The sequence below is a fragment of the Tasmannia lanceolata genome, unplaced genomic scaffold (assembly GCF_043159265.1).
Source record: "Tasmannia lanceolata isolate RefF3 unplaced genomic scaffold, GAP_Taslan_0.1 ptg000013l, whole genome shotgun sequence".
Lineage (NCBI taxonomy): Eukaryota > Viridiplantae > Streptophyta > Magnoliopsida > Canellales > Winteraceae > Tasmannia > Tasmannia lanceolata.
The window spans coordinates 17,145,865-17,170,885 of NW_027518690.1; the positions used below are offsets into that span (position 1 = coordinate 17,145,865).

At 38.0% G+C, this 25,021-nt stretch overlaps 1 protein-coding gene across 1 annotated transcript in view; it reads right to left on the reverse strand.

The window, feature by feature from the left end:
- Positions 1 to 24,781, reverse strand: part of LOC143889907 (DEK domain-containing chromatin-associated protein 2-like) — a 33,019-nt gene extending 8,238 nt beyond the window's left edge. Inside the window, exons 1-2 of the mRNA XM_077394304.1 lie at positions 24,153 to 24,781; positions 24,013 to 24,046 (exon numbers count right to left, since the gene is read on the reverse strand). Coding sequence (XP_077250419.1) covers positions 24,013 to 24,046; positions 24,153 to 24,485 — 367 coding nt within the window. The 5' untranslated portion in view covers positions 24,486 to 24,781. The remainder of the gene's footprint in view (positions 1 to 24,012; positions 24,047 to 24,152) is intronic.
- Between the last annotated feature and the right edge of the window lie 240 nt (positions 24,782 to 25,021).

Consider the following 25,021-nt stretch of genomic DNA (forward strand, 5'->3'; position numbering starts at 1 on the left):
TAAAAAAAGAGCGGAATAAAGACGGTGTAATTGACACCAGAGCAGAATTGGAGGGAGGAAAATGCTTGAATTTGTTTCCCACCCCAGGAGGTGGTATTCTGATTCCGCCCTGAGCCGAATGAAATTTTAATAGAATTTTTTGAATTAAAATTTTATTTTAATTTTTTTTTTCATTTCATTCAAGTGAGAATCAGAATAGGAATCAGAATATTATGGCAATTCCTATTCCTGATTCCTGCAATCCAGACAAAGCCTAAGTTGATAAAGACACCACCTGATAACACATATTGGAACAACACGTGTGTAGATGTAGAAGTCTGGGAGATTTTATTGGTAATCCCTTAAGTTGATAAAGATACCCTCTCTAGGCTCGACCATTGGTTATCAGATCTCTCGATCATTAATGGTCATGCCCTGCTCTGGATGCCGAGCAAAAAGCCGACTAACAAAGTTGATTGAAAATAGAGCTTTGTCTTAATCTCTCCATTGTGAAATTTGAAAATCTATCAAGTGGGTCCCATTTATCTGAGTTCCCTCCTCTGATTTCCTCTGATTGATTAACACCCCATCAATGTGCACCACATCACATTTGTTGTCACCAACCAGCCTTGTCTGGTTTCAATTATCATCTATCTTCAAATGTGGGGGTGTTCCCCCAAGTCCATTTTATTCTCCCATGAATTTTTCTCTTTCGACCATTGGGTTGTATGGGTTTGGCCTTCTTCCATTATAACCTTCACCGAGAAGGCGATCTCCTCAACCTCTACACTAACGAAATTAGACGGTTCTCAAATCTACTGGCGATTGCACAGGGACCCTTGCAAATTCTACATGCAAAGAAACCATCCACTGTGCTTTCACCTTGCCCAAGCTAGCTCCAAGGGCCATAATCGCTTCATTACACCCAACTCTATTGAAACCAGTTACCTGCTTCAAATACCTCTCCTCTGCATCCTACCTAGAGGTCACCCATAATGGGATTAGCTTTTTCCATCTCCTAAACCGCGGAGAAAAGTGTATTTTCCATGCTTCTTGCTTTGAAGACGTCAATTTTAACCCAAATAAATGACTACCTTGATTGATGTTGCTCCTCCTGCAAGGCACCACGGGTTCTATGACTTCTATCCCTGCTTCCATGGTCATTTTCGATGGAATAAGAATTCCACCGAGAATTTACCTGATCCAAGACCATGGGATCTGCTTATTCCTATGACAAGGGCTTCATGTTAGTGGAAGTCCAATCTTGAGTCTCTTTGAGAATTATCTTTCACTTGGGATCCTAACTCTAGCAAATGGTTTCTGGTTTGAACTTTCAAGTGGTGCATGCACAATTTGCAAATCAGAGGCATCTGAAGTTAACTTTGTCACTTGTTGCAATTACTGCTAGCCCAAATTGGCATTCATCCACGATGCTCTATTAATGTGATTCTCCAAATGCCTTGTTCTTCTACCCCCATCTTATTGTTCCCCATCCGTCGGAAATGTTGCATTGCAGAGGAAGAAAGAGGAACCGGAAAAGAGTCAAGTTAGTGTGGTGACCGGCGAGCATCAGATTTCATATTCGATGTGAGCCTCCTTGATAATTGTGTTTGTTCTCAGAAAGGAGCATGCTATATAGAAAATTCAGTTCTCAGAAAAGTTTGTTACCTTATCTGTGATGGCCTGATGGGTATATGGACCATCCACACTAGTTTTCGAATGAATAAAAGTCGCAAACAGTTACAGAAGCATGGTAGTTTTAGAATGCTAGTTTTCAGATCTTTTCCCTATTTGGATGCACTATCAGAAGCATGGTAGGGGCAGTAGGCTATTACATTCACTGTAGGTGTGCTAGGTAACTTGATTGGGAAGCTCTTTGCCACCATTAGTATGAAATGCATTGAAAAATATAAGAGAGAATTAGACAAGACATACCTTACGATTGAGGCAAATGCTCAACTTGAATGGTTAGAGACAAGAACATGATCAATATACACAGAACCTTTGAGATTTCGTACATAAAGAGTGGATAGTTGTGTTTTGTTTTTTTTTTTATATTAAATTTAGGCAACCTAAAGATTTGCAACTTTCCCTCTCGAAATGGTGGCAGTTACATGTGAGATCAAGCATGAAATACTTGTGAATTGCTCGAATTTATGTCTTATTTTTTTAATCAATTGTCTTCATTGCCATCGTCAGTACCATCATCTCAACAATCTGTGAATGAAACTAATCCCTCAAATCTTGCAGAAGTAGTGTTTGGTGAGAATGTAAATGTTGAGAATGTGAATGATGATGATAATCTGCAGATTTCTGATAGTGAGAATGATACAACTCAAGATATTGACACGAATCTAGACAAAAAAGTTGAGGAAAAAAATATAATGTTTGGGTTTGTTTTGAGGATAATAAACTTACAGAGAAAGGAAAGAAGGTTATAAAACATAAATGCAAAGGTTGTAAATCAACATTTACTAAGATGAGAGGTGGTACCACATCTATGCTTAAAAGGCATATGAATTCATGTCAAGCTTTGAGTTATAAAAGACCCAATCAATCAACAATTTCTTTTCCACCTGTTGATGGTAGTGGGATTGAATTTAGAGGTTTTGCTATAGCTTCCTATGACCAAATGAAGATTAAGAAAATCATTGACAAGATGATCATTGCGCATGAGTACCCATTTAAGATGGTTGAACACACATAATTCAACATCTTATTTAAGTCTTAAATCCTAGCTATGAGAAGATGTCAAGGAACACAATTAAAGTAGAGTGCATGAAGGTTTATTAAACTGGGAAGAAGTTGAAAAAAAAAATTTCAAGGGTATTGGTAGAATTTCCCTTACATTTGATTGTTGGGCATCAAACTTCACGTCAAGCTTTGAGTTCGAAAAGACCCAAACAATCTACAATTTGCTTCTACCTACTGATGGTATTGGGATTGAATTTGAAGGCTTTACTATAATTTCCTATGACCAATGAAGATTGGGGAAATCATTGCCAAGATGATCATTGCGCATGAGTACCCATTTAAGATGGTTGAACACACATGGTTCAACATCTTATGTAAATCTTTAAATCCTAACTATGAGAAGATGTCAAGGAACACAATCAAAGTAGAGTGCATGAAGGTTTATGAACTTGGGAAGATGTTGAAAAAAAAAATTCAAAGGTGCTGGTAGAATTTCCCTTACATTTGATTGTTGAACATCAAACCAAACTATTGGTTACATGTGTTTAACTGCTCATTTTGTTGATTCGGATTGGAAGTTACATGTGTTTATCATTAGCTTTTGTGATTTGGAGCCAATCTATTTTGGAGTTGTCATAAGTGAAGCAATTTCAACATGTGCAATCCATCACATTGGATAATGCATGGAATAATAATGTTGTTGCCGATCAATTGAAGATCAATTTCCAGTCAAGGAATAAATTGCACTACAAGGGAAAGATTTTTCACATTAGATGTTGTGCCCATATTCTTAACTTAATGATGCAGGATGATGTTAAGGAAATTGATCCAATCATTCAAAAGATAAGGGAAAGTGTTAAATATTTAACGAAATCTCCATCCTGTCTTTTCAAGTTTGGGGAAATTTCAAGACAACTAAATGTTCCTATTTTTAAAGGGTTGCATATAAAGGTTCCTACTCATTGGAATTCTACTTATCTGATGCTTGACCATGCCTTCACATATAAGCATGTTTTTAGTAAATATGCTACTAAGGATGCAAATTACAAGTGCCTTCATACTCCCCTTAATTGGGACAAGGCAATAAAAATTTACAAGTTTTTTAGGGTTTTCAATGGAGTGACAAAATTATTCTCAGGAACATCTTATCCCACTGCAAATGTTTTTCTTTCTAAAGTGTGGAAAATTAAACATGAGTTGACTACGCACTTACTTTTTGATGATGAGTATATGGCAGGAATGGCAATGATTATGGGTGAAAATTTTACACGTACTGGGGTGACTGCAATTTGTTTATGGTTATTTCCAGCATCATTGATCCTAAGTACAAGATGAAACTAATTGAGTTTTGTTTCCCAGGAATCTATTCAGTCTTTGAGTGTGAAACTCACATGAAAACAATTCGGGACTCATTGTATGATATTTATATAGTCGAGTCCGAGCACCAATCTACCGTTGAGCAAAATTCACAATCATTTCAAAGTGTACAAAGAGTTGATGAATTTGAAGAATTTTGCCAATCTACTGAGATTGTTAGACTTTCCAAGTCAGAGATGGACACTTATTTGGAGGAAATTCGCTTGAAATGCGACAAAACACTTTTTGATGTTTTGACTGGTGGAAAATGAACACTCAAGTTTCCTACCCTTTCAAGAATGGCAAGGGACCTACTCACTATACCAATCACTATAGTTGCTTCTGAGTTTGCATTTAGTGCGGGAGGAGGGGTAATAGACTAGTATAGAAGTTTTCTACTTAGAAGGTCATCTCTCCCCCTTCGGTAAGTGTCATATCATAACTTACAATTTTTTTATTCCATTATTTTATATATTACTTGCTTATATAACACTAAACTTTGCAGTGTGATTATGTCAAGGAAGATACAAGAGTTGTTATTCCAGATGGTGGCGAACAGGTTGTAATATGTAGTTGGTATTTTGAACTAATAGTCATAATTTATCAAGGTCTTGTTTAATGATCATTGTGTATAACATTAAAGTTGATTTATTTTTTTCTTGATTTGTGTAAGTCTGATTATCTTTTGAAGTTTGGAATTTGCAAGAATAGCAAGCTGAATTTTCTTTGGAATGATTGTTGTAGTTTGGTAGTTCTTTGATTGTAATTTAATTTAGAACATGAGAACTTATGGTATTTAATATTTGTGTGAAATGGCAGTGCAATTTAGAAACAAGTAAAACTTTTTCTAATGTAGTTGTTGTAATTTACAGGTTATTAGAACTTATATATTGTAATTTACATTATGCATTTAGGTTGGATTGTGAGAACCTATCACATATGTCATGTGTGGTAATTTTCATGTTGTGTTGGATTTGATTCAACATCTTTAAAGGTTATGTAAATATTTAATTTGGTTGTACAGGACAGGTCCAAAAAAGCCAAAAATATGTAGGATTTTGGAGCCCAATTGGCCAATTAACGAGCTCGGTTAGGCTCGCAAGACGCTCGTGAGCCAGGCCGAGCCAAGCCCGAGCTTAGGTATTGAGCTTAACGAGTCAAGACGAGCCGAGCTTTATCGAATCGCGAGCCTTAATGGGCCAATTGGGCCTCAAAATCCTACGTATTTGAGGCTTTTTTGGACCTGTCATGTATAATCAAATTAAATAATTACATAGCCTGTAAGAATATTGAATCAAATACAAAACAACCTGAAAATTACAATACATGACATAAGTGATAGGTTCTCCCAACCCAACCCAAATGCTTAATGTAAATTACAATACATAAGTTCTCATAACCTATAAATTACAACTGCTTAGAAAAAGTTTTACTTGTTCCGAAATTGCATTGCCATCACACAAATATTAAATATTATAAGTTCTCATGTTCTAAATTAAATTACAATCAAACAACTACCAAAAAACAACAATCATTCCAAAGAAAATTCAGCTTGTCATTCTTGCCAATGTCCAAACTTTAAAAGATAATAAGACCTACAAAAATCAAGAAAAAAATAAGTTAACGTTAATGTTATACACAATGATCATTAAACAAGACATTGATAAATTGAGACTATTTGATCAAAATATTACAACTTGTTTGCCACCATCTGGAATAACAACTCTTGTATCTTCTTCCTCGACATAATCACACTGCAAAGTTTAGTATTACATAAACAAGTAATATATAAAATAATGAAAACAAAAAATTGCAAGTTATGATATAACACTTACCGAATGGGGAGAGATGGCCTTCTGAGTAACTCTAAGCAAACTACCAAAGCAAATCAAAGCATCCCCTGTCTTTGGAGCTAGAGAACTTCTATACTGGTCCAATACCCTTCCTCCCGCACTAAATGTAGACTCAGAAGCAACTATAGTGATTGATATAATGAGTATGTCCCTTACCATTCTTGAAAGGGTAGGAAACTTGATTGTATTCATTTTCCACCACTCCAAAACATCAAAAAGTGTTTTGTCACATTTAAAACGAATTTCCTCTAATTAAGTTTCCATCTCTGACTTTGAAGGTCTAACGGTCTCATCAGATTGGCAAAATTCTTCAAATTCATCAACTCTTTGTACACTTTGAAATGATTGTGAATTTTGTTGAGCGGTAGATTGGCGCTCAGACTCGACTATATAAACATCATGCAACGAGTCCCAAACTGTTTTTATGTGAGTTTCACACTCGGAGACTAAATAGATTTTGGGGAAACAAAACTCAATTAGTTTCATCTTGAACCTAGAATCAAGGATGATGGAAATAGCCATAGACATTTGCGGTGGGATAAGATGTTCCTAAGAATAATATTGTCACTCCATTGAAAACCCCCAAAAACTTATAAATTTTTTCTGCTTTTCCCAATCAAGTGGAGTGGGAAGCCACTAGTAATTTGCATCCCCGGCAGCATATTGACTAAAAACATGTTTATATGTAAAGGCATGGTCAAGCATCAGATAAGTAGAGTTCCAATGAGTAGGAACATCTAGTTGTCTTGCAATTTTCCCAAACTTGAAAAGACGAGATTGAGATTTCTTTAAATATTTAACACTTTCCCTTATCTTTTGAATGATTGAATTAATTTCCTTCAGACCATCATGCACCATTAAGTTAAGAATATGAGCACAACATCTAATGTGAAAAATCTTTCCCTTGTAGTGCACTTTATTCTTTCACTGGAAATTGATCTTCAATTGATCGGCAGCCACATCATTATTCTGTGCATTATCCAATGTGATAGATTGCACCTTATCATGAATTCCCCACTCCGTTAGACATACTGAAATGACATCACTTATGACAACTCCAAAATGAGGTAGCTTCAAATGACAAAAGCTAACGATGCGCCTCTGTAACTTACAATCCGAATCAACAAAATGAGCAGTTAAATACATATAACCAATAGTTTGGTTTGATGTCCGACAATCGGATGTAAGGGAAATTCTAAGAGCGCCCAAGAAAAAATTTTCACCGTCCTTAGTTTCATAAACCTTCATGCTCTCTACTTTAATTGTGTTCCTTGACATCTTCTCATAGCTAGGATTTAAAGACTTACATAAGATGTTGAACCATGTGTGTTCAACCATCTTAAATGGATAGTCGTGCACAATGATCATCTTGGAAATGATTTCCCCAATCTTCATTTGGTCATAGGAAGTTCTAGCAAAGCCTCCAAATTCAACCCTACTACCATCAGCAGGTGGAAAAGAAATTGTAGATTGTTTGGGTCTTTTCCAACTCATAGCTTGACATGAATTATGTCTTTTAAGCGTAGATGTGGTACCACCTCTCATCTTAGTAAATGTTGATCGGCAACCCTTGCATTTATGTTTTATAACCTTATTTCCATTCTCTGCAAGTTCTGTATCCTCAAAACAAACCCAAACATCAGATTTTTTTTTCCTCAACTTTTTGTCTATATTCGTGTCAATCTCTTGAGTCGTCTCTTTCTCACAATCAGAAATCTGCAAATTATCATCCTCTTTCACATTCTCAACATTCACATTCTCACCAGACACTACTTCTACAAGATTTTGAGGATTAGTTTCATTCACAGATTGTGGAGATGATGGTACTAACGATGGCAAAGAAGACATCTGATAAAAATAAGACATAATAAATTCGAGCAATTTACAATTATTTCATGCCTGATTTCACATGTAACTGCCACTATTTCGAGAGGGTGTAGACACCCCATTTTGACTGAACCCCAAATAACCCTTAAACATCTTGTTTGAATAAAATCCCATCAAACTAGAGAACTAGAGTCCCAAATTTTACCCTAGAGTAGGTTAGGATCCCAAATAGGTCCCTGTAAAATTTCATTAGATCTGTTAAGAATTTCCTAATAAGACGAGCATAGTTAGAATGATAGTGTAAAAGGAGAGTATTATCCTATAACCCAGTCAGCTTTTACACTTGAGCAAGGAAGGGGTTGAATTATCCATCTTAGGGGTTGCCCAGTAAGAAAAATGACAATAGACAAGGAACAAATATCTCATGCAGGGAGTCTCCAGTAACTTAAAGGGGGTAGATCATTTTAGTATAATTTTTATTAAACCTCTTTCCTATGGACCACCTCTACTCTAACAAAACCAAAGAGAAAATATAAAAATGGGGGGTGTACCAAGATAACTTACGGGGGTAATAATTTTTTGAAAAACTATAAATAAAGATCAAAGGCCTTCATTTGGGCATCTCATCTTAAAATTAGGGTTTCTAATCTCTTTTAGAGAGAGAGAGAGAGCTAGAGAGAGAAAAGAGGGTTCTTATTCATCTTCTCCGGCGAGATCTCGCCGGAATCCGGCCATCGCAAGCCATTGTCGCCTTTTCTACATCCTCTTTACTTCTACACTCATCAAAACCTTAGAGCCACACTTTAGAAACCTAGATCTGCCATTCTAAACCCTAACTTCTTCTCCGGCGAAATCTCGCCGGAATCCGACTGTCCCGTCGGAGATCCAACCGCCGGAATGCCACACATCACCACTACCTCCTTTGCTTTTGTTAATTCGCATCACCTGCAGCTCCAAACACAGATTTGACAATCTCTGCAAATCTGGCAAGATCGCCACAAAGAGAGCAAAGGATTAGAAAACATAGAGAGAAAAGAAGAGGAGATCTGGTGATTTTCTTCGTTTCTCCGCCATCTCACAATTAAAATCATGTTGAAATCATCATAAGTTGGACGATCAGGATCATCTTATAGGGAAGATTTTCCGGGTTCAAATTGAGGTGCAGTAAATGAATGAATGATCTGGATAGTTAAGTAAAGTGATCTTGCTTTTCTTGGATCGTCAAATAGTATAAATCTGTTGGGTTTCGACCTTCAAATAATATGACCTTATTCTTGGAATTTATCCCAACAATTCCTAAATGATAATATCTTTGTGATTTGGATAATATTCATATAGACCAATAGCTTTGGTGTAGGTTTTCTCTTCCAAGGGTCCCCTTGAATACTCTAATTTTTTTTATATAGAATGAAATGTCTTTCCCATTCTAAAGTAATTTGTAGTATGTCTTTGATTTGCTTCATATTACCATCACGCCAATTTTTCCTCCCTTAGTCTGCTCATCGAGGTATGATGACATCTGGACAATTTTTTTTTCCCTTTGTGATAAAGAATGAAAGAGGGGTTTGCTAATATTTTCCACTAATGCCATTTCATATAAAAGCTGTTGTATGAGGATAATTACACAAACTCATCTTGACCATAAACTCTTTGGTTGATATGTCTTTTTGGAAAAGATGGTAATATTTTGACAGCCTTTTGATGTTAAGGGGCAAGATGGATCTAGGAAACATCAAAATATGGTTGTGTTGACATAAGCTTGTTGCATAAGCTCGGCTTGCTATTTTAACTTCTTTTTGCAGCTAGTGCGAACTTCTTTTAAAACCTCAAATAATACTAGAACAAGGAAGCAGGATTCGCACCTGAAGGTGGGGATTCGCGATTCCCCGAATCGCGAATCGGAATCGTGATTCGATTCGATTCCCCGATTCTGGGGAATTCCGAATCGATTCCATCGGAATTGGGAATCGCGATTCTATTTTCACCGGAACCGTGATTCTGGAATTGTAAATACACGTTTTATGAAAATAAAATCCGCGGTTTTTATTCGTAATGATTCGGGAATCACATAAGTTAAAACTGCGATTCCCATTACATTAAATCCGTTTTTTAGTACAGGGAATCGCAAATCCCAACTTTTTGACAGGAAATTACATTTATGGCCATTTTTTAACAGTAAGGGGGGTATTTTGAGTGGGGTTTTTTTTGTAATTTCATTTTAAAAGCTAATAAAAGTCAACCCTAAAAAAAAAGGAAAAAAACCCTTTTCTTCTTCTCTTCTCCTCCTCACTGCCGCCCCTCTCACTCCCCTTCTCCTCTCTCACTACCGCCGGTCTCACCGTGATTCTCGCTGACAAGAAGAAGAAGAAGAAGAAAGAAGAAGAAAAGGTATGTATTTTATATTTTTTTCTATTTTTTTTTAAAAAACTAAAAAAGGGATGGGTTTTCTGTGTGGGAATGGTTTCTCACATAGAAACCATTCTCACACAATTTCTGTGAAATTGTCGGTTTTTTTGAATGGCACTCCTCACTTTATTAAAAAGTATGGCATGGCCCGCACCATAGGATAATCCAAACCGTCCATTAGATGGGCCACGGCCTAAAAAGGTTTTTGCCCCAAAAATCAATTCCACAGGTTGATCCTAACCCTCCGATCTATAGAGGGTTAGGATCAACCCTCAAACATTCAGATCGGAGGGTTAGGATCAATTTTATGGAAATGATTTTTGGGGCCCAACCTATTTAGGCCGTGGCCCATCTAATGGACGGTTTGGATCATCCTGTAGTGCAGGCCATAGTGTCATACCATACTTTTAAATTTTTAATAAAGTGAGGAGTGCCCGCATCAAAATACAGTAGTGCTTTTGGCTACCATGTTTGGGTTTTGGCCGTGGCCCATCAAAATACAGTAGTCCTTTTGGCCGTGGCCCATCAAAATACATTTGAGTTTGGCAGTGGCTTTTGGCTACTGATGTTAGCACTACCATGTTTTAATATTGCACAACTGACTGACTGAGTGATTTTTCAAAAGTACAGTGGAGCCCACTTGATAGGATGATCCAAACCATTCATTTGGTTTGGACTTTGGACTTTGGAACTTTGGTCTTTGGATCATCCTAAGAAGTTGCCCCTATACTTGGCTAAATAGGGGGCTGATGGATGATCTTGTTAGTGGCACTAAAGGTGTTGCAAATTGATATTCCTTATATGAGATGTGAATTTTGATTCCAAAAGTGTTTACTGATTCAAAATTACATTTAGGAATTTTAGAATTTGAGAATTGAGTTTGAGTTCAAAATTGAATATTATTTAGATTGAATGAGCTGATTGTAGCATTGTGCAAAAATATTTTTATCAAATATTGTTTATGATTGAATGCGCTGAATTGCTGATTTTTTGTCTCCGACTCAAATTTAATGTGCTGAATTGCTGATTATAGCATTGTAGTTGTACAAAGTACAAACTCAATTTGGCTCTAACTTACGATGGGCCTATCTTATTAGCTTATCTTTTGAGCTAATAAGATATATTGTTTATCATTTGTCATTTGATAATAGTATGAGACTACATACGAGCCTACGTGGGGCCTTTACGAGTGATGGCGAGTGGAATGGCTGAAGTCTCCAACAATGGTTTACTGGCATGGATCCATGGGTTGCATCAAGTGGAAGGAGTTAATCTTGGCACGGTGGGCCTATGCAGCTTACGCAATATTGCCACTATCTGTGTTGATTGGGGTTTGATTCGTGCCGCAATCAGTTGTTAGGATCTAGCTTTGCATGTGTTTCATTTTGGAATACAAGAGCTTTGTCCGACTCATGAAGATATTTGCATGATGCTCCGCATTTCTCCTGATGGTCCCATGTTCAAGCCTTCCTTTAAGGAAGGCTATGATAAGGCATTGAGCCGTCTGATTGGCGTGCCACAGAAGTCCCTAGGTCACTACCGTCAGGCAAGTAGTATCTTCGTGCATAAGCTAGTACAAGTCTTTTCACCAAGTAGAGAACTGGATATGGAGCATCGTCGTTGCCGTGGAAATGCATTAGCATTATGTGCTTATCCAATGTTTCTCTTTCCGGGCCGATTAGAGTCATCAGACTTGATTCCATTATATTTTGTAGACTTGGTTGATCAAGTTCGTCAAGGTGCAAATCTAGCTCCTACTGTCTTAGCGGAACTTTTTGATAGCCTAGATAGTGCTCGCCGATCTACTGGATCTGAGTCTGACTTCTCGGGAAGTTCCGTCATTCTTTATGTAAGTATTGGATGATTTATTAAAAATGCTTGAATGATGTACTTAGTTATGGATAATTAGTATTTCTAACTTTTTTTTATTTAGGTTTGGCAAGTGGAGAGATTACGAATTTTGGCTCCACCACCTTTGCCAAGACGAGCCTGGACGAGGAGTTTTAATACTCGGGAGGTGTTGGTTTCATTCGATGATCGCGACAGTTGGGCTATATGGCTTGAGGGTCGCGAAAGTAAGGACATTGAGTGGACTCTCCCATGGGCTCTCATTTCCTCTGCAATCCTTGAAACTTCTGATCAGAAGTGCGTTCGGATAATGGGGTTCCAAAGCACTTCCTTTTACTTGCCTCTGCGGATCCTCCGACAGTACTTTGGAGCCCAACATCACATAGCGATGATGGATGTTTCGGTACCGGACTCCATTCGCCCTCAATCCTTGAAGATGAGGACAGTGAATGCGATTGATAGAGACTGGAATCGGCGTACCATCGTTGTCGTTCAGAACAACCCCACCTCTGGAGAGGTGAACAACTATTTTTGGGAATGGTATGGGACTGGTGAGGCAAGTGGTGCTCCTGAGTCAAGTGCTGCTTCTAGGAACGGTGCAAGGGGGTGATTTATTTGTATTTTGATGATGTATTTTGTTGAACGGGTAACAGATCTATGTAATAGTTAATTAGTTGATTACTATTTTGTATTCTCAAATAGGGCTTATGTAATGGTAGTAAACTTTATTGTTCAATTATTGCTTAATGTTATTTCTTATCTTTGTAATGTTTCATGTAGTTTTATATTTTGATGAAAGACATATTATACAGTCTCTCAAGTACAACATACCTGCAAAATAGTGAATACGCTAGGGAATTCCCACGTAAGACGGTCTGTTGGATATAAATCCAATGGATTCGACACTGCGCCACGGGAAACTCAACCCTGACCTTACCCCTGAAAAATAGTGAATACCCTTGGGAATTCCCACGTAAGACGGTCTGTTGGATATAAATCCAATGGATTCGACACTGCGCCACGGGAAACCCAACCCTCACCCTACCCCTGCAAAATAGTGAATACCCTCGGGAATTCCCACGTAAAACGGTCTGTTGGATATAAATTCAATGAATTCGACACTGCGCCACGGGAAACTCAACCCTCACCCTACCCCTGCAAAATAGTGAATACCCTCGGGAATTCCCACGTAAGACGGTCTGTTGGATATAAATCCAATGGATTCGACACTACGCCACGGGAAACCCAACCCTCACCCTACCCCTGCAAAATAGTGAATACCCTCGGGAATTCCCACGTAAGACGGTCTGTTAGATATAAATCCAATGGATTCGACACTGCGCCATGGGAAACCCAACCCTCACCCTACCCCTGCAAAATAGTGAATACCCTAGGAAATTCCCACGTAAGACGATCTGTTGGATATAAATCCAATGGATTCGACAGTGCGCCACGGGAAACCCAACCCTCACCCTACTCCTGCAAAATAGTGAATACCCTCGGGAATTCCCACGTAAGACAGTCTGTTGGATATAAATCCAATGGATTCGACACTGCGCCACGGGAAACCCAACTCTTGACCCTACCCCTGCAAAATAGTGAATACCCTCAAGAATTCCCACGGAAACCCAACCCCTGCATACCCTTGCATGCATGCATGTAAGACACTCACAGTAGAAAATATCTATCATACTTATTCAAATATTTTACAATTTGATTTTGTCAGAGGCAATTGAGGAAAGATGGTGGACGAGACTGTCAACCAAGAATTTCAAGGCCAAGGTGTAGGTGATGATGACATAGTTTTTGAAGGGGACCTAGAATACAACTATGATGAAGAATATGTGGAAGAAGATTATGATGAGGACATAGTGTTGGGTCCGAACGTAAGGTAAACGACAGTTTTATGGTCACACGTAGTCAAAGGAAAGAAAGCTTGCGAAGGACATGGGGGAACCAAAAAGTAGAAATGTAAGCACTGTAAGAAGGTTTACACTAGAACTTACACAAGGGTGCACGCACACCTTGTGAAAGCACCAAGAGGTCGAGGTCGAGGTCGAGGAATAGCATATTGCAGTGCAATTGCAAAAGACAAACAATTACAAGAGCACATCAGAAGCCAAGTCCAAAGAGCAGAGAATTTACCTGGGAGACTGTCACTGAAGAAATCACGGTTAGACATGCTTGGCAAGTCTTCCAGCTCCGGTGCGACTTCTTCAAGTAAGGTTGGTAAATCACCAATTGGCAAGTCTTTTAGAGCAAAAGATAGAGACGATGTTGATCATAAAGTGCTGCGATTTTTTTCCGCCAATTGGATTCCCTTTAACGTCCTCCGATCTCCATATTTTCAAGAGATGATAATTGCCCCCAATTTTGTGCCTGGATACAAGTTGCCTTCTTATGAGAAAGCAAGAACAACTTTATTGGACCATGAGAAAGAGAATGTAACAAGAGATCTAGGTGTTGTGAGAGAAAAATGGCCTGAACATGGGCTTTCTATTGTCTCTGATGGATGGACAAACGTGAAGAACAAAGCCCTGATTAATGTACTGGCATCGATTATGTTTGGTTCAATGTTTCTCTTTGCGCACGACTTCTCTGCCGTGGAGAAATCAGGGAAAAACATTGCAAAGTTTTTGTTGGATGCCATTGAAGAAGTAGGGCCTTTTAATGTTGTGCAAGTGCTGACAGATAATGCAGCCAATTGCAAGCTTGCTGGGACAGAGGTTAATAAAGTTTATCCCCACATATTTTGGTCTCCTTGTGTGGTTCACACATTAAATCTGATATTCAAGGACTTGACCAAGCATAACCACCTAGGTTGGATTAGAGAGACTTACCGTTCCTGCAAGGATGTCGTCAAATATATTACCAATCATTCGCAGGCTCTTGCTATATTTAGAAGCAATTCGAAGTTTGAGTTGCTAAAAGTTGCGAAGACTAGATTTGCAACTCATTATACTACACTTACGAGACTTCTTGATGTAAGGGAGGCGTTGCAGATGACACTATTAACAGATGCTTGGAAAGATTGGTTGAATGCTTGCACCGACAAAGTGATGATAGAGGGGCGAGATGACAACTACTTGTGTAGTCTCTGATGAATTTTGGACGAACATAAAATTGGCATTATTAATTACGAAGATGTGCAATCATATTCATGGTATTGTGGTGGGACGATGGGGGAAGATGAATGTTCGAATGCATGCCTTGGCTCATGTACTCACTCCAAAATATTATGACCCTGCATATCTCAATATTCCAGCACCAGGCAGTGGTAAACGAGTCACCCCAGGTATGTAATTGTTTCTCATATTGTGAATTTTCATAATGTAATTGTATTTATCTTCATTTATGTTATCGACTGATCAATTATTCAATTTTATTTTCAGATAAGGACCCTGAAATCATGGATGCTGTATATGAAGCCATTACGGATCTCTCCCCTGATGATGAGATGAGTGGTACGACTAGACGTCGGTTATATGATTTAACAGGAAGGGTTGGAAGGTTTTCCAGTAAATTTGCAGGGAGGATGCGAAAGATCCCAATGTGTGTGTGACCAAATGGTGGAACTTTCATGGAAGTCATGTACCAGAGTTACAGTCAGTGGCCATCAAAATTCTCTCACAGCCTATTAGCACATCTTCTGTAGAGAGAGTATGGAGCACGTATAGCTTCATTCACAATGAAAAGCGTAATCGCTTAAATTCACATCGTGTTGATACCCTTGTGTACATTCACTCAAATCTTCGACTTCTATCCAAGTTTACGTTTGTTTCGTTTTTGCATGTAATAATTGTTTTTTATTACTTATGTCAGATTATTTATTTAATTTCGAATCTATTATTTAGATTTAATGTGGCTGCATATAAAGAAGGACCAAATAGAAAATGGGACATCAACCCAGAGTTCCCACTTATGGATGACTCCTCTATCAGAATGGAGGATATGCGATTGCAGGATCTCGATGATGATTTCCTTAGACCTTCTACATTTCGTGCGTCATCTCAGTCATTACCTTCAAGTCCTTCACTCACTATTCGTGACTTAGATGACAATGACAAAGCTACAGGATCTGGGACTCCAAGAGTGGTCAGTAGCTCGGAACTTGAAATTGGACGACCATCCAACACTCAAGGTCGTATTACTAGTTTCTTAGGGCGTGGAGAACGTACAAGGGGAGGTACAAAATCTTTAACACTTTCAATTTCCCAGTGAAGATATTAGCCTTATAAATATTAATTCATTTATTTAAACTTTTCCTTTACAGAAAATGTAGAAGGAAGAGGAGAAGGAAGAAGACGATCTGATCATGTTTATTCGAAGGGAAAGAGAAAAGCCTAACTTTATTTCTTTTTATTAGAAAATACTGGAGAAATTCTGTAATAATTTTGATATTTCGCTTTTTGGAAACTGAATTTTTTGTTTAATGGTGGAGTCCTGGGCCTCCTGGCTCCTGAATGAAAAACTGTTATAATTTCAGTATTTGGAGAATCATGTTTATGTTTAATGGTGTACAGTTGAATGCTTAGATTTTGATTTTCAGGTATTTTTCCTTAAATTTTATCTTTTATTAATTTTTTATCGCTCTCCGACGACTCTCCGGCGACTCCCCGGCGAATCCCCAGCGAACAATCGAATCTCGCTCCCAACCATCCCCGGAACCTTCGAATCCCGCTTTCGATTCCCGAATCGAATCCCGATTTCGAATCCCGCCCTGGCAACCTTGTACTAGAAGACAAGTGTAGGTGATGTCTATATGAAAGTACAGTCATAAAAACAATGAAGGAAAGTGTTCACACCATTATAATTTGATAATGACACTCCCCCTCTATGATGAGATCACTTGGAGTTTTTATTTTTTCTATTCCTTGTCTCCTCCCTTTAGGTTCTTTGTCAATATTCGAGGTTGTTTCAGAGTCTTATGGGTTCTTCTTGTTGTTGGGATCTTTAGTAGAATTCGTGGTAGTCACTAGAGTTTAACATTGTCAGAGGTTTTCGAAAATCTTTCGTCGGGTTAGGGCAATGAAGGAGTCATCCCAAGCCCATCCTTTAGGGAACTCGCTCGGTCCTAGTAGCATTCCCCACTTTTTCCTTTTTATTTAGAGAACTTGCATAGTCCTTAAAGATATTTTTAGTTATATATCCCCTCTACTCATAGCAAGGGCTATGATGGCGCTAGATGGAGCCCTCCTTTTTAGGAGACATGATTTGTCTCGTTAGTGAGTTATTCTCTTCTAGGAGACAAGCTTTGTCCCATTAAAAAATTTCCCTTTTGAAGAGACCATTTTGGTCTTAGTAGAGAGTTACCCTTAGAAGACTATCCAAGTCTCACAAGTTGCACCTCCTATTATTGTAAGACTAACTCAGTCTTTTAGACATCTTGTACCCTTATTTATCATTGTATGGGCAATGATAGGGATGCTTGGAGCCCACCTCTGTGTCTAGGAGACTTGCCTGGTCTCACTAGCACCTCATTATTTTCTCTTCTTTTAGGAGAAATTTTTTCAACTTATTAGCTCCCCATTTATAAAGTCAGACATGCTTTGTCTTATTTGCACCCCCTCTTTAATGTTACGTGTTTAGGAGTTTATTCTTATAGACTAGGAGCATGTCCTTTAAACAGGGAGTCAGCCCTCTAGTTAGAAATTTATCCTCTAGTTAGGAGTCTGTCCTATAGAGTTTGCCTTTATAGATTAGGAGTCTATCCTTTGCTATAGATATTTCTTTCCCTTTTAGAGACTATCTCAGTCTTATTATAGCTTACCTACTTGGGATCTTATCCATTTTCATTTCTATCTTGGGATACTAGTTTCCTTGTTTGTGGATCATTTTATTTTCTGGGACACTAGTTTACATGTTTAGGGTTACCCTTTAGCTCCAGAGATTTTGTCCTTGAGTGTTTTCTTATATGTTCCCTTTAGCTAAAAGGTTAAAACATTTTAAAAATCCAAAAACATCAGAAATTTGAAACTCAAAAACATTATAAAACATTTTAAAATTTTAAAACATATGAAATGTCAAAAGATTTTAGGAGCGTATTAGGAAAGTTTGTTTCCGAACTACGTTGGCTTGATCCTCTTCCACGGAGCACGTAGGCAGCTTGAGATCCTTATCTCAAGTCCAGTTAAACTTTTCAAAGAAAATCATTCAAACCTTTCAAATAAAACTTTACAAACTTTTCAAAAAAACTTTACAAACCTTTCAAAAAATCATTTAAACCAAAAATCTTTCAGTTTCAAAACCGTTTTCAAAAAGATATTCCTTTAAAGTTAGGAGTTTGTCCTAGATGTTTAGAGTGATTTAGAGTTAGGAGAGTCCTAGAGTTAGGAGCCTTTGTCTGGTTAGTTTGACTATACAGTTTCTCGTATTGTCAACTGATGGCTAGAATATGATTCACTTAGTTAGCCTATTGTTTTCCTAGGATAAAGCCTAGTTGCACATAAGAAGTAGGGCCCATCTGCATCAGTTTAGAAAAACTTGGATCTAGTTAGGGCATATAAAGAGTCATAAAATGAACAATTCACTTCAATTTAACTAATCGTCTTCAAGAAGCTTTAATCAAAAGTCAAGTCCGGTCTTTTAGGTCGAGTCTAGTTTAATGGTCTAGGCACAAATAGGCATTGTAGCTTAGAATAAGCCACTGAACTACATTGAACTTGATTCCAAAAAGAGTCTTGGATACGTAGGCAGCTTGGATGGCTTCAGCGACCATCCAGGTCTAGATCATATTGTTGCACATTTTTTTTAGGGTTTTCAGAATCTTAGGGCTTGTTGTTTATTGATTGTTATGATTTTTTTTATATAGGGACATGTTAGTGTGTTTTCTTCCTTTATCTTGAGTGTTCATTCTCTTTAGATATATCTCTTATACGATTTTACTTGTTCATTCACATTCTTAGCTGTAGATCTATATTGTCACTTGCTTATTATCTTGATTATCTGCTTAGCTGTAGCTCTTTACTGCTTTTTTGTTTATCTTATTTTGTCATATTTACTAGCTTATTTGCTTAGTTGTAGCTCTTTATTATTTTCCTGCTTGTTTTATCTTATCTCATCATATTTGTTCATATATCTGTCATTACCTGCTTAGCTGTAGTTGTGCATGCATATGTTTACCGCTTTCTTAGATGTGATGAATTATGATGATGGGATGAGTGGAGATCGGTAGCATAATTATCTGGTGTTGAATTAACACTAGTCTACGGCAGACTCTAGTGTTTATTCCAATGTCAGGTGATTCTGATATCAACCCTCTTTAGGCATGGATGTTTTTGTTTTTCTTTTGTATGATATAGCCCATCCCCGGGTAATGCATGTTTAGGTAGACATTTTCTCGGGGATGTTCATTCCCTTTTGTATGATTTTACCCAAAACACTTCAAAGTTAGTAAACATGGCATAAGAGACAAAGTGCGCTCAGGTGAGTAGGGTGCCTAACACCTTTTCTACTCGTAACCACGCACGGACCCAATTATCTCTGGATTTATCCATTGCACAGAGTATTATTTTGGTTTCATGGCCTATCCATGGATGACGACTTTAAAATTTTTAGGTATGTCTTGGTTCTGGGCTCTGTCTCATGATTAAGAGATATCTCATATATCGCCACTCATGCTGTGAGGGCACCGTTTCGAGAGTTCCTTGGTAGAGCTCTCCTTCACATGTGGAGATCTAAAGGATGAGGAGGATCCGTCCCTCACTGTCCTCGGGAACAGGGTCCACAGAGGGAAAATTGTAAATCTTAAGGGTGCCTAAATTTAATATAAATAAAAACAAAACACAACTATCCACCCTTTACATACGAAATCTCAAGGGTTTTGTGTATATTGATCTTGTTCTTATCTCTAACAATTCAAGTTGAGCATTTGCCTCAATCGTAAAGTATGGCTTGTCTAATTCTCTCTTATATTTCCCAATGCATTTTATAATATTGGTGGCAAAGAGCTTCCCAATCAAGTTACCTAGCACACCTACAGTGTAAATGTAAAAGCCTACTGCCCCTACCATGCTTCTGATTGTGCATCCAGATAGGAAAAAGATCTGAAAACTAGCATTCTAAGACTACCATGCTTCTGTAACTGTTTTGCAACTTTTCTTCATTCCAAAACTAGCATGGATGGCCCATATATACCCATCAAGCCATCACAGATTCACAAACAAGGCAACAAACTTTTCTGAGAACTGCATTTTCTATATAGCATGCTCCTTTCTGAGAACAAACACAATTATCAAGGAGGCTCACGTCGAATATGAAATCTGAAACTCACCAGTCACCACATTAACTTGACTCTTTTTCGGTTCCTCTTTCTTCCTCTGTAACCCAACATTTCCATAAATCCCTAGCAAAAAAAGACAAACAAAAGAAAAAAATTGAAGCTACATACCTCTGTGGTCTATTGCGATAGTGAGAAGGAAGATCAAAAGGGGGAATGGCCATCGGGGAAAGGGCGTCCATGTCGGCGTTGGTGATAGATGGGGACTGGGGAGAGAGGAAAAGAATACGGGGGGGTCCACGTCGTCGGGAAAGAAAGGGGGAGGAGAGGAGTCGGGGTCGGGGGAGGGAGTGGGAAAGGAGAGGGGAGGGGAGGGGAGGGGGCGTCGGCGTCAGCTTGAAAGAAAGGGGGAAACCGGAGGGGGGGCGTCGACGTCGGGCGGGGGAGGAGAGGAGAGGAGTTGGCGTCGGGGGAGGAAGAGGGAGAGGGAGGGAGAGAAGTGTGGGGAAGGGAGTAACAACTGTTAGGGTTAGGGATTTAGGGTTATAACTTATAAACTTGTATATGTGTGTGAATATAATGTGTGTGTGTATTTAAATATATTAAATCCTTAACGAGCCGAGCCTGGCCTAGCTCGGGCTCGGCTTGTTAAGGATTCGAGCCGAGCTCATGCGAGCTTATGAGCCATTAGATAATGGGCAAGGAAGAAAATACACGGCAAGGAATAAATGAACGTAACAAATGATTCTAGGAGGGATTGCTCGTCTTACTAATCTTCGACACAAGAAAAATTAGCACTGACGGTGCGAAAATGTATCACTGTTCAAACAATTATTTCTTGCCCTTTCCTTTCTTTACTATATCTGGGAAATGTTCCCAAATTACTTCTGAATAAATTAAGAAATCATATGTAAGAACCATAGCATTTCGTGACTCATTGGTAAATCGAATTTGATTCTCTATCAACCCCGAGCCCAAACTAATACCCTTAAGCTTTAGAAAACACCATTTTTCTCTCCCATCCATAAGATGGTCACTCGGGAGAGATGCTTCAAGGAAGAAGGATATATGTAAAGAGGGAAAATGGTTTTAAGATGAGAGAAAGGGGGAGAGTGAGGGAGAATGATGGGGAGACGGAAGAGCGAGAAGGCAAGATAGAGAGAGAGAGAGAGAGATGAGGATATGGACGAATCGCGGGCATTTTTTAGACATATAGTCCAGTCAAAAGTCCAAAATACAATTACGGCACAGCCCTATAAAAGCTTAAGAGTTTTTGTAATACTTTTACTCTGTAAAGCTTAATTTACGGCAATAGGAACAGACCATAAAATCAAACCCTATAAAAGGTTATTTTACAATTCTTTTACAGTGATGGGTAAACAACAAAACTTCCCATACTAATTTTATGCATGTTAGTAATACTCCCTCTATTTTTCACACAGGTAAACAACAAATCTCGCTACAGATCAATCAAAACAATATGATAGAAAAAGCGTAAATTTGTTGATAAAATATGCCAATATTATTAAAAAATGGATACATATGACATATTACTTCTATCACATTATTAATATTCCTTTTATTTGTCATATCGGTAAACAACAAAACTCGCTGCATATCGATCAATGCAACAAGATAGAGAAAGAGTAGAATTTTTTGGTTAAGTATCACAATGTAGAATTTTTTTGATTAAGTATGCCGATGTTATTTACAAAATTGGATGCATGACATTAATTTTATGCAAGTTAATATTTTTATTTTTATTTTAAAGTCAGTTCTATGCATGTTATTTTGAAATGGCCTTTATTTGTCATGTTTGTAAACAACAATAGAAGTTTTTGGTTAAGTATCCCAATGTTACTTGCAAAAAATGGACACATATGGCATACTTCCCTCTCTTTGGCTGATTGGTAAACACAAAACTTGCTACACATTGATCAATACAATGTCATATTAGAGTTTGAACTGCATCTATGATGTTTTCACCTTTAATTACAATCAAGCTTGTTCATGAATTGCTAATACATGTTTTAGCTATTTAAATCTTTTCAAAACTACTGTATTAAATTTGAAATTTATCTGAAATTTTAAATTGTTTGTTGAAGCAGTTCTATCCAACTGGACTGTAAAGCGTATTTTTGAAAGAGAAGAAGAAAGAAGAGGCTTTGAGAGGAGGAAATTGGTGTTTATTGGCAACTCTATCACATCACCGAAAAATAGAGCTAGGACTCGATCCTAGACGCCTAACCGAGAAAGCTACAAATACCAGTTTGGTTGTCAGTCGAATTTCTACAAATTGATCTCAATACTTGAGAGAAGGGTTTTCTTTCAATATGGGGAGATATTAAGCATATGAGAAAGAAACTAGGTACAATAAGCCTTCGGCCATTACAAATACTCAACTCAACAAAGCCTTTGTCCCAAACTAGTTGGGGTTGGCTAAATGAATCCTTTAGAAAAATTTCTTGAAGAAGGTGAAAGGAGTCTACCCGGCTCTAATCCTGGCTCTAGTTGGGTTCTTCCACGTGGATCATTTTCTTCCATTCTATCCTATCAAAGGTCATGTTCTTTGTTATGTTCCTAGCTATCAAGTCTTTCCTCACTGTTTCTACTCAAGTTGTTTTCGGTCTTCCCCTACCTCTTTTTACTCCATCATTTGGCACGAGTCGCCTCTTCTCACTGGAGCATCCAAAGGCCTACGTTGGATATGTCCAAACCATCTTAAGCGGTGCTCTCTCATCTTCTCCTCAATTGGTGCCACCCCCACATTTTTCCGAATATCTTCGTTTTTAATTCTATCTAACCTTGGGTGGCCGCACATCCATCTAAGCATTCGCTTCTCCGCTACACTCATCTAAGCATTCTGCCATTACAGATATTTAAAGAAAAAGGACAGTCATTCGGCAAGATATACTAACAGAGAAATTGAAAACTCAATTGGTCAATCATTGACTCAACCAATTCATTCTGGTTTTGGCCCCACCAATTCAAATACGCAAATAACACAGCTGATCAATGAAATAGAAATACTGCTTCCACTCAGCCAAGTCAATCATTGAAGCAGCCATCTCAAGTTAGTCTGGTCACTATGCAAGCCCAAGTTTTTAAAAAATGGAAATGGGGACAACAGGAAAAAAAATGGTAATATCACCCTGCTTGAATAAAATGGAGACCCAACAGATCATCTGTAAATGTATCAGCATAGGTCCCGTTAAAAATTTTGGGTGAGCTTTCAAACCCTAACAACCACTGAATTCCAACAATGATAAATAGGAACAGCAGTAAAGAAAGTATGGAGGGTTTTGCGAGAAAATGCCACTAGCACAGCAGTAGACATGTGCTGTTTGGAAAACAGATTCCACAATTCTACCTCTGTAAGATGATGAATTGATGATGCTATTCAAATATAAAAGTCATGTGAGTTGAACCAACTTTAGCATATCAACAAATCAGTCAATTTTGAATTAGAAAATGCCTCGTAAATGTTACAATTTACTCACAATTGATGATTTTAGTCTAGGGTTCAGTGTTTTTGTCTTGGGGGGGTCAAACACAGCTCAAATAGATTTGACACACTACCATAGAAACGTCAAACCACCAAAAAAAAAAGCAGAAAAAACTTTAATAATTAATGATTTTAATGTCAATTTAAAGAGACATAATGATAATAATAAAAATAAATTAACAAAATTTTCATCCAAAAAAATCAAGAAAATCAAGAAGAGTACATGACCAGGTACATGCAATTAAAATAATACTTTATCCATAAACTATTACAATTAAAAAAGAAAGAAAAAAGAAGAAATATAAGAAAAAGAAACAGAAATGTACCATTTGGGATGTCTTTTAGCCGAGTTCCGCTACCCTGAAATTCCAAAAAACCCAAAATTCTATTAGAACAAACCATCAAAAAAAAAAAAAAAAAAACAAAGCAAAACAAGAAAAAAAAAATAAAAAAATAACCAACTTACCTTCTGTATAGACAAACCCTTACTCACAGAAACCTTCTCAGAAGACGAAGCCGAGTACCGCTCCACTGTCTTTCTCTCACGTGTAGGTCTCTCTACCCTCTCTACAGGCGTAACAGGTTCTTTAGAACTCAAACTCCTCTTTCTCCCCCTCTTTTCTCCTGATTCACCTCCCTCTTTCTTCCTCGATCCACCCCCTTTTTTTCGTTTCGGACTCTTTTTCACAATCTTTCTCCCCTCTTTTTCCTTCTTCATCTCCTCATTTTCTTCGCTCTTTTCTTCCTCCACCTCTTCATTTTCCTCAGAAACATCTTTCTCTAGGGTTTCAGACTCCATCAATGAAGAAAAAAACAGAAAGAAAATAAAAGGAAAAAGAAAAAAAGAAACCCTAGATTTGAAACCCTAGCGAGGTCTGTGACTTATCTGAGTAGAAGTAGAAGCACTTCGTTGGAATCTCTGGCAGTGGTTAACGTGCGCACCCGAGGTGGTTAACGTGCGCACCCGAGGTTCTTAGTGACACGGAATTTCAGGAATCGGAGAGGGAGAAAGAGAGAGAGAGAGAGAGAGAGAGAGAGAGAGAGAAATGAGGTTTCAATTGTGGGAATGGGAATTTAATAAGGGCGGGCTGAAAAGGTAGGTTTTGAAATTTGGGTGTGAACATTTTTGTAGTGTTCGAGCGGGGATCAAAAATTAAAGTAGTCCTTCGTTTCCTTTTTGTGTAGTTTTGTGCTAGGGTGACTCGCGGGATACATAGTTTTTTCACTTCTCACCCTGGGCATGTGGCCCCCACCATCTTCGTTATTAGTTACTAGCAAGGTTTTAAATTTCGACCGAAATCCGAAATTTGGGGTTTTGGTCAAGACCGACACCGA